The sequence below is a fragment of the Montipora foliosa genome, chromosome 14 (genome assembly GCF_036669935.1).
Source record: "Montipora foliosa isolate CH-2021 chromosome 14, ASM3666993v2, whole genome shotgun sequence".
In the NCBI taxonomy this organism is placed as follows: Eukaryota; Metazoa; Cnidaria; class Anthozoa; order Scleractinia; family Acroporidae; genus Montipora; species Montipora foliosa.
In genome coordinates this window covers 1,245,026-1,255,025 of record NC_090882.1, presented here as the reverse complement: position 1 = coordinate 1,255,025, position 10,000 = coordinate 1,245,026, and the positions used below count along the sequence as shown (strand labels likewise).

The window sequence follows — 10,000 nt, the reverse complement described above, 5'->3', positions numbered from 1 at the left end:
TTTTACAAATATTATTCATGAATTATCTTTGAAAAATGCGTGGTTACCCCCAATTTTCTTTTTGGATTTCAATAACACTTGTTAAGATATACATTTCCTGCATAATCACACACCGGGGCAAAAATATCTGTAATTAGTATGCACCGTCCTTAAGCAATAATTGATGTTTTACATGGTACCGTAACATTGCTGTTACGTGATAAAGTATTGTAGTGTCAATCCTTCTCAACACAATGAAAGAAACGACAGAACAATACAACAACTGTTAAAAATCCCAACTGGCCGGAGGCAAGCCAGTTGGCTATTTACAAGTGCGGCCGAGAAGTTGAACCAGCGACTCAACGAGTGGTAAGAACGAGTCTTGAACCCGAGAACTCCGAATCTCAAGGCAAGCACCCTAACCACAGAGCCGCACTTCCTCCACAGACCTGAAACAAAAAGAACCTCAAAGGAACAAAGCCAAAATATAAAGAAGGAACAACAGTAAAACGACGCAGAGTTTAAAACAATAGAAACCGTAGAAGCTGTGTCAAGAGAAGAGAGGTTTACGAGAGCTGCTATAAAACGCAATATGGAGAGAAAGCTCTTGAACTCGTTTTGCTATAGCATAGTTCCGACATAGATGGACTGGTTATGAAACTCTAGAGACTACAAAAGCGAGAACATTGACATCGCGCTTCATGTTAACCTGACCGAGACCATGCACAATCTTTTGTACTTGGTTCGCAAATGGGTTTTGAATAAATTGATTAAAACTTTTGATTGGTTGTATTTTTGAAAAAAGGGTGTGGTTTGTGCATGGTCAGGGCCAAACATATACAGCAAACAAAATCATTTAAAAGAATTATCGTTTTCCATAACCATCTCCATATATTAACTATGATTAGGTGCATCTTATTGTCACACTGCAATAATTGTGCTTATTTTCCTCTTTTGGGCTTTTTCCACAGAGGAAGATCCAATATGGCCATATTTATTGGCAGGAAGTTTGGTTGTTGTTCTTCTAGTGGCAGTTTTGGTTGGATTTTTATTGTGGCAAAGGTAACGGGACAGATATGCTTACGTAGCATTAACTGTTGGAATGAACATATTGATGCAAATCTTAATCCACAAAAAATTATGTGTACAATCAAATGTGCTTAAATTTTCCTCAAAGAGAGGTTTATATCCGTAATAAATAATTTCAGAACCGCTTCTTTTTACTTTCAAAGTTCCCGAGCGCCGCTACCTTGAATAACTTTGATGTTATTGCTTCTCAATATAGAAAAGCTCTTTGTTTCAGAACAATAGGCCAACCGTTACACTTTTTTAGCCATGTCCTTTGAGAACAGTGCATCTTGAAAGCTTTCAGAGCTTCAAGTGGTTCATGTGTTTGTTTGGGGCCTCAAAGGATATCCTATTTTCTTCCTACATGTTTTTCTAAAAAAAATTCCCATTTTGTCCTTCTTGACACCCTTAGATATCATTTCCATTCATTTAACAGAAAGCAAGCTTTTGAAGCAGCCTTATTGGCCCGTACATGGGCTATCAAATATGAAGACATCAAGTGGCCAAAGAATAAAGGGAAATTAGGATCCAGGAAGAGCATGGTATGATATTCATAATCTCTAAATAAACTTGATCATTTTTTTGTCAACATACACGCCGTTTTTTAAAAGCTAATGTTTAACTTAAATATATTAACTTATACCCCATTCATACCAACAAACATGTTTAATTAAACTGGATTTAACAAAATGAAAATGAGTCACAGAAAAATGTAGAACTGGCTTTTACGTGAGATTCAGGTGAGTTTCCATACATGCTTTAATCTGCGCTAAATTTGTAGTCGACAAAAATCTTTTTGAAAAAACATTTTGAAACCGTGTCTAAGTAACATGGTTAAGGTTTGGTGTGAGCTGGGCATTAGTACCTTCAGTAATAATGTTGTGGTATCGGGGTAACAGTATTAAAGATATATTAGAGAGATTAGGCATCGTGTTTACGTGAAACGGCAAACGCGAAACGCTTGTCATAAAATCCTGAAAATGATGATATTCTAACTCGTCTCTCTCTTTTGAAAAATTCACTTGATACCTGCTGCTAAGACGCAAGAAATGAGCTCATATCAAACGAGTTTCTTCCATTTCTAGCAAAACGCAAATTTTGGTCGGACGTTCGCCGCCTGCTGTAAACGTGGTTAATCTCTCTCTCTATTGGTGTTTCTTTTTTGTCAACTTTATTTAGGGATTTCAACATGAAATGCTCCGATGGGAAGCAGGCTGTAAATGCTATTTCCGCATGGTTTGATCTTCGGGGGCGTTATATTACAGAGGCAATATAAGTTGTTAAGGACGGTGCCTACTAATTCAAAGGTATTTTTGCCCCGGTTTATGATTACGGTGTGCAGGAAATGTAGATCTTGACAAGTGTTATTGAAATCCAAAAAGACAGTTGGGGGTAACCACGCATTTTTCAAAGATAATTCATGAATAATATTTGTAAAAAGCTCTAAAATACAAAGCAATGTATGGCGTTCTTTCTCAAATTGAAGCTTAATTATGTCTCCAAAATGCATCGTTACCCCCAATTTTCTTTTTGGATACCTAGACTACTTACTAAGATCTACTTTATCCGGGTAGTTTTAAACCGCACAAAAATATCCCTGTATTAGTGAGCATCACCGATAGGAAACTCGAGTATCTCGAGATGCGCAAAACGTATGCGCAATAACAATAGTAGGCACCGTCCTTAAAGAAGGAGATTCAAGTGGACGTATTTGGCGTGCCGTGTTTAAGCGCTTATGTCTCAAAAACGAACTCAGTGACACCCATTTTTTATTGCTGAAAAGTGATTAGCAAGCTTAGACGAAACTCTCTGCAAAGTTTAAAACAAATCTCTGGAGCGAATTCAGAGCCACCTTAAAGTTTTACAGTTGTGAAGGTGGCTATAAATCTGCTCCAGATAATTTTTTTAAACTTTGCAGACAGTTTTATCCTAGCGTGCTAATCACTCTGCAGCAATAAAAAAAATTGGGGTCACCGCGTTCGTTTTTGAGATAAATGCGTTTAAAACAAAATATAGGCTGTCTTTAGATGACTCTTTTCTTGCCATGGTAACTCGTTACGTCACATTAATGAATGCATGTTGTTAAGCATCTATTGGTGTTTCATATGACATCATAACATTACCATTAAGTGAAAAACTTTAGTAGATTTAATCCTTCCACATAGTACAGTTTGTTGAAAGTGTTAAAACTGGTTTGAGCCTACTTAAGGTGGCTCAAACCAGTTTCACTTGAAAGAAACGTTCTTATTAGAAGGATTGACACTTCAACACTTTATCACTTAACAGCAATGTTAGGGTACCATATCGTCACCAATTATTGCTAAAAAAGATTCGGTCATTTTTGTGTCATAAAAGGTTACCGTGGCAACAGGAAAGCCCTGCAAACACACCCCATATTTTGGCTTTAGCTGCTCATATCTCAAAAACGAACTCGGTGACCCCCATTTATATTTTTGTAATGTAATCAGCATGCCAGAATGAAACTTTCTGAAATTTTTTTTAACTTTGCAGAGAGTTTCATCTTGGCCTGCTGATCACTTTTGTGAGATATGAGCAGCTAAAGCCAAAATATAGGGTGTTTTTGCAAGGCTTTCCTGTTGCCATGGTATCTTGTTACGCCACAAAAAAGGCTTCATCTTGTTCAGCAATAATTGGTGTTTCACGCGGTACTATAACATTGCTGTTACAAGATAAAGTGTTGTAGTGTCAATCCTTCTAATGACAAGATCTCTTGAAAGTGTTGAAACTGGTTTGAGCCACCTTAATATAGGACGTTGGTAAACTGCTTTTCTTTATTCTCCCTGCACAGCAAAGTCTGGGAAGTGAACGTGGGTCAATGGCAGAGGACGTCAGAGGACAGATATTTACAGTTCTTGGAGTTTATGAGGTACACATTATTCTTTTGACACCTGTAGATTAGTTAGTCGTTTTGCTGGAGAAACTTTCAGCGATATCCCAATCCGCCCGAGGCTTAATCATCATTGGGGAGCTTGTAAGCAAACTGAAGAAGAACGACAGCTGAGAGCCCGTCATCTCAAGGAGGCTCCAAAGGGTTTTCAGCTGAGCAGAAATAAAATAAAATGTGACCGAAAATCGAGAAATTCGAAAACAAATTATGTTAAATGTGGTGCGCTATATCTTGAAAGTTAGCTTGGTGGCCCACCTTGATTTTTCTCCGCACTACGACTGCGTGTCGTTTGAAACAGGCCAAAAAGTCGTTGTTCACGAAACGCAGCTTCTGGAGACGGGAATGCTACAGTATAGAGAACCGTTAATGGGAAATTCTTTGCAATTATTCACCGAAATGGAGGCAACTGGTGGTAGAGTTACCGAGCCTTGAAGCGGCGAGGTAAATACCTATCCCTTTCATGCACTGACACTAAGGTGAATAACTGTTAAATATATATCACGCAAGCTGAGTAACTGGCCGATCAAAATTATCATTTCATGTGTATCGTATATGCTTCCATAAATCAGTCATGCTCTTACTGCCGATCAGTTCTTACGTGGGTTCATCTTTCTTTGAATTCACCCTGTCTTTATCATGATTATTTATTACCGTAAATGCCAAGTGGCAATTTCCAGTGCAATTAAGGCCCTCATCAAAGCTAAAATGAAGAGGCATCATTTTCACACAGGCACCAAGTTAGACACACCCTAATAAGCCTTTTGCAACAAACGATCACATGGTACAAAATCCGCCATGCTGGAGGGCAAGCTCATTATTATTCCCCCACTGGGACATTAAAACAAAGAGACCTGAACCAGTCAAGCTTGACTTGCTTTTGTTTTAATGTCCCAGTGGGGGAATAATAATGAGCTTGCCCTCCAGCATGGCGGATTCTGTACCATGTGATCGTTTGTTGCAAAAGGCCTATTGTGTGGTTCGTGGCTTGTTATCAGAGAGGAAAACCCTTTTGTGACTGCAAGAGTTTGTTCACAACAGTAAATTAACAGCTATTTTGTTACGTTTAAAGGGCAATACGGTGGCAGTGAAGAACATACAGAAGGCTAAAGTGAATCTGGACCGGAATGTTCTGTTGGAGCTCAAAGAGGTTAGATCAGTTGCAATAACTCATTTGAATGTTATCTTTTAATACATGTTACAGAGGTTAAAACAAGCTCAGTAAATCGCAAGCATTTTAGTTGAACGGCATGGCGTTTGCAACGCTTTCTACTCAGAATTCAACAAGTTTGTGAATCTACCACGAAAGGATTAACCAGTTTAATGAGTTACAACACGAAAACTTATAAATGTTCACCCAAAGTTTTCAAGATGCAATTCTTCCTGATTCATTTCATATATCATTTCGTTCATTAATTCTTCCTTAGCAATCCGTCCCTAAAAACAAAAGTTAATAGCCTAAGCATTAAAATAGTTGCTTAAGGGAACCAGATTTCTCATCATTAGAGGACATCAACCGAACAGCGTCCTTTGGATTTTTAGTGTGCGATTAAAATGACGGGACAATGTCTCGTTGAAACGCTTTTAAATGTGTAGTGCTGTGAAAGCCGCCGAAACCAAAACAAGTTGCCAATCACACAACAGACGCAGACAACTGAATGAGCTAATCACAGATCATGGCGAACGCATGCAGCCGCCCTTAGGCGCGGGAAAACAAATTATTTTTCAGGGAGTCATGCATCAAGCACAGTATTACAAAACCCAAACTTGACGTTTCACTACTCTCCACACTTAATTGAAAGCATCTCGGTGCAAGAAATTTAGATATGCACTGAATTGGGTAAAGGTTGCTATGTGAGCACGAAAGAAGAATAAGAGATTTCATCAAGTGGCTCTTTAGAGCAGCTTCACAAGCGCCAGTGGAAAAAGCTAGGCTTAAGGTGGCTTCATATGGTTTCCTGACCGCGCGAAACCTGGTTACTAGTAAGTGGCTGAATGGCGTGAGCTTTAAAGCTCGCGCGCCCGACGCGCGGCTCTCCCATGCGGAAGGTAAACAAACATGGCTTCCCAACTTTGCAAACTCTTTTTTTGTCAAAATAATGTGGACGTATCATCTTTTTGAAATGTTTACCTATCTTTAAGAAGGCTGCAAATCCTTTGGAGTCCAACAGAAGGTCAAGTGTTTAAAAAAATCATTTCCCACTGTTCTGAACAACTAATCTGATTCTAATAACCATCGATCGAGGTTCATAGCCGTCCTTGGATTCGTGAACGCTACGGAAAACAAGCAAAAATGGCCAAAGGGGGATTCCCATATTTGAAGTGAAGAAGATACTCCTTCAAACTTTGTCCCTCCTTGCCAAGAGCTCAAGGTTGAGCTCTCGACCAAATTCCATCAATTTCTTCACTTAGGTAACCATAAGCACCGGTGGCTCAGCGGCAGGTACAAAACGCAGGTCACAGGTTATTGTTTTACCTATACAGAAAGCATCCTAAACATTCATAATAGCTAACCTTGCGCCTAAAACTTGTCTTTAGGCCTAATTAGGCCTAAGGTTAGCCTTTATGAATGTTTAGGATACTTTCTGTATTAGTAAAACAATGACCTGTGACCTGAAGAAAATCAAAATAAAAGCAAAATAAACACTGTCAACAACCTATCTTTAGAGAGTTATAATTCCGGATAAAACCCCGTTAATTTAACAGTGATGGTTGAAAAGAGTAGTTCTGTCTTTTAGAAGTCTATTTCGATAGACTTGAGAGAGCTGCGATTAATTAAGAGCAATGCGAAAATTCCCGTGGATAGTGGATACTAGCGCGCGCCAAATAAACAGCGAATAACCATATGGAGCCACCTTAAGTACACAAATCAACTCAACGTTTGTAGATTACAATTTTCTCTACCCATCGTAGAGTGAACTAGGTTTCTTGATGGTATAAAAACAGGCGGCTTGCTTGAGAAGTATTACTATGATTAGGCATTTCCTTATTCGTTGTTCTTTCTTTCCTTTCAGATGAAGGACCTGAACCACCAAAATGTCAACACCTTCATCGGTGCTTGCGTAAACCCCGGTCAGATTTGTATACTGTCACAATACTGTAACAAAGGAAGTCTCCAGGTAAAGATAATTTGCTGCTGGTTAAAGTCTGTAAGCAAGCCTTTGCAGAGACGCTTCGTCAAGAAATATTAATTAAAAAAGGAAACATTTATGGCAACTCGACCGAAAAACAGACCAGGGCCCGGTTTTTCGAAAGCCGATTAACTTAATCCAGGATTAGCGTAAACTTTTGTTTCATTTTTTCAACTTTTTGGTGAAAGTTTCTTTTGCTTGATTTTATTTATCGAGATTGACTTCTTCTGATGTAAAGTTTTGCCAAATATCAGCGTTGAACAGCATTTGGGAATGGAGAAATAAACTGCTTGGTTAATTTTTAATCCGGGATTAGCGTTAATCGGCTTTTGAACAACCGGGCCCAGTACGGGTCCGCAAAAGATCTCAGAACAACAAACGATCCCCAAACTGTACCGCAAATGATCACTAACCCTAACCGCTGGTCACAATCAGTTTAGAGTTGCGTCCAAGTTAGTTTTTGATGATTGTATCCGATTAATTAAATGTGGCAAATTTATAACAGCGTGGTAAGAAACAAAATTCAGTCTTTCTGGAAAACTATAATGAGGCAGAAACCTGTTGTGAGCCATGATTTAAAGCGATTTTAATAAAAATAAGCGCTCTTCACATTAATTCTCTATCCAAACCATTGCACCCTCTATGCCAATCCTTACTTTTTTTCAGGATCATTTGCGGTACAGCTTGGGGTCATTTGCGGACCCGTACAGGCCTCTCACATGACGAAAACGAAACGGCACGATTAACGCTGTGACTGCAAAAGTGCGAAAATCGTGGTCGCGTCGTAGTTTTTCAGAAACATGGGATGGCATAAGCACATCCTGTCTAAGATTCAGTGGCCGTTCGTGTTAGTTTCGACTTGCATGTCGCAGTTATTGGCTTGTGTAAAGGCATTTTGGCCTAATTTGTTATTGGATGGTTGACCGTTTCGAATACCTTGTGCTCTTTACTTTTTTTCGGGTGGGTGTTTTTTCCCTGTAAGTTACACGATTTTTTTCTTTGTCTGTTCAGTAAAACAATTTTTGTAAGTAAAATAATGTTTAAAAAATTGTTGCTGTCATTTCAAGTGGGCATTGACTTCTTAAGATGACAGACAAGCAAATTGGCAGCATCCAACCAGAACGCTCTTATTGCATGTGCTATTTATTATCTCTAAGACCTACAATTTCTCTTGGTAGTTAATTTATAACTTGTAACTTTTCAGGATGTATTGCACAATGACAGCCTTTCACTGGACTGGATGTTCAAAATGTCTATTTCATGCGATATTGCTCGTGTATGTACAATATTTGGTTTTATGTTATTTCTGTGTGAAAATAAAGTGAAAACCGTCTATTTTAAGCTGGAAGCTGCGAACTGGCATCTTCCACAGTTTCATGCTTAAATTGCATTGGAATAGGTGACTTGTTTTTTGTGTCATTTCAAAATGCTTTCGTGCTCAACCTCGAACTGAGGAACAGGATCATTCCTCTGACCTCGGGAAATGGCTTCAAGTTCTTTCGATTAAAACAGTTATCCCAGGATTTTAGTTGAATGACTGGCTTTGCAAGTAGCATATCATGCCAACGAATTCGCTATGTTCTCTAATGAACTTCCCATAAGAATCCATTTGCTATTGCCTTAACCCTATTTTGAAACAGAGGCAACATTCTCAATTTTCCTACAACTGAACAGGGGATGCACTACATTCAAAACAGCCCCATCCAGGTTCATGGCAACTTGAAATCTTCAAATGTGCTCATTGATAGTCGATGGACCAGTAAAGTCACCGATCACGGGTTGTTCCTATTCAAAGAAGGGCAGGAGATTGACGTGGAGGCGGGAACAGAAGCCAAGTACTATGGTATCTTGAAATTTTTATACTCAAAACAGATAGCAGGCACCCTAAGACACGACAAAAACGTTTACTCATTTGGGACTAAGTTAAAGTTTATTTTGTTATCTTTGAAATGAGGTATTGTTTAACACGTACCTGGGAATTAGTTCTGAGGAAAGTAAATATTATTTGCTAGAGAGTTGTATTGAGTTAGAGTGATCACCGATTTGCGAGATGGCTTCCTAAGGCCCAGTTTCCGAGTCATGTTACCATAGTTACCGGCATAGGCCCTACAACTGGCCCGAGTTGTTCTCAATTCAAAGTAAATTTGTCGAAAATAATTAGTAAGACCGAAAACTGTCAAGCTTTTAAAAATGACGCTGGGAGAGGATTTAGAGCAAGGTCAACATTTTAAAATAACATTTTAATTTTTTTCCTTTCTTTTCAGATGCTCTTTGGACTGCACCTGAGCATACTTTCAACGATCTTTTCCCTCGCTCTCAAACTGGAGATGTCTTCAGCTATGGAATCATTCTCTCAGAGATTTTAACTCGTGCTTTGCCTTACAACATGTTTGAGGATTTAACGCACAAAGGTTTTTTTCTTCGTTCAGTTTAGCAGTGACAATGTTCGAGTTGTAGCCTATTCTAGTTATAACTTTTTGCTAAATATAAACATCTGCAAGGGTGAATGTCATTGCCTGGAGGCAAGTATTCTTTGCCCCGTGTGGTGGGCCAGCTTTTAGAAATCCAGTTATCGTTATAGGCAGGTAATTGCTATATAAAGATCTGTACAGTTCAAAAATGAAACACAAAAAAAAAGAAAAGAAATAGTTTTACGTAAAAAGGGCACGTAGTGCTGTGACCCTCTATACCGGATAGTATTTAGCTTGTCTCTGTAGTGATTTTTATTAATTTGTCTCGGTATCACTTTTGCATTGTTTCTTCACCAGTTAGCCGTTCGGAAGATCGTATGAAACGAAAAAAATGTAATTTTTAGATTTAAGCAGCACGTGAAAATTCCATTTTTCCTGAACATGGCTGGCCTACCTTTAGCCGAACTAAGCTTTAGAATACGTTACATCCAAATGTAAAATTTAAA

The 10,000-nt window shown here is 38.7% G+C and overlaps 1 protein-coding gene across 1 annotated transcript in view; it reads left to right on the top strand.

The window, feature by feature from the left end:
• LOC137984326 (atrial natriuretic peptide receptor 1-like) overlaps positions 1-10,000 on the top strand; it is a 41,694-nt gene that overhangs the window by 16,853 nt on the left and 14,841 nt on the right. Inside the window, exons 6-13 of the mRNA XM_068831476.1 lie at positions 951-1,041; positions 1,484-1,589; positions 3,857-3,934; positions 5,025-5,102; positions 6,967-7,071; positions 8,288-8,359; positions 8,758-8,926; positions 9,348-9,494. Coding sequence (XP_068687577.1) covers positions 951-1,041; positions 1,484-1,589; positions 3,857-3,934; positions 5,025-5,102; positions 6,967-7,071; positions 8,288-8,359; positions 8,758-8,926; positions 9,348-9,494 — 846 coding nt within the window. The remainder of the gene's footprint in view (positions 1-950; positions 1,042-1,483; positions 1,590-3,856; positions 3,935-5,024; positions 5,103-6,966; positions 7,072-8,287; positions 8,360-8,757; positions 8,927-9,347; positions 9,495-10,000) is intronic.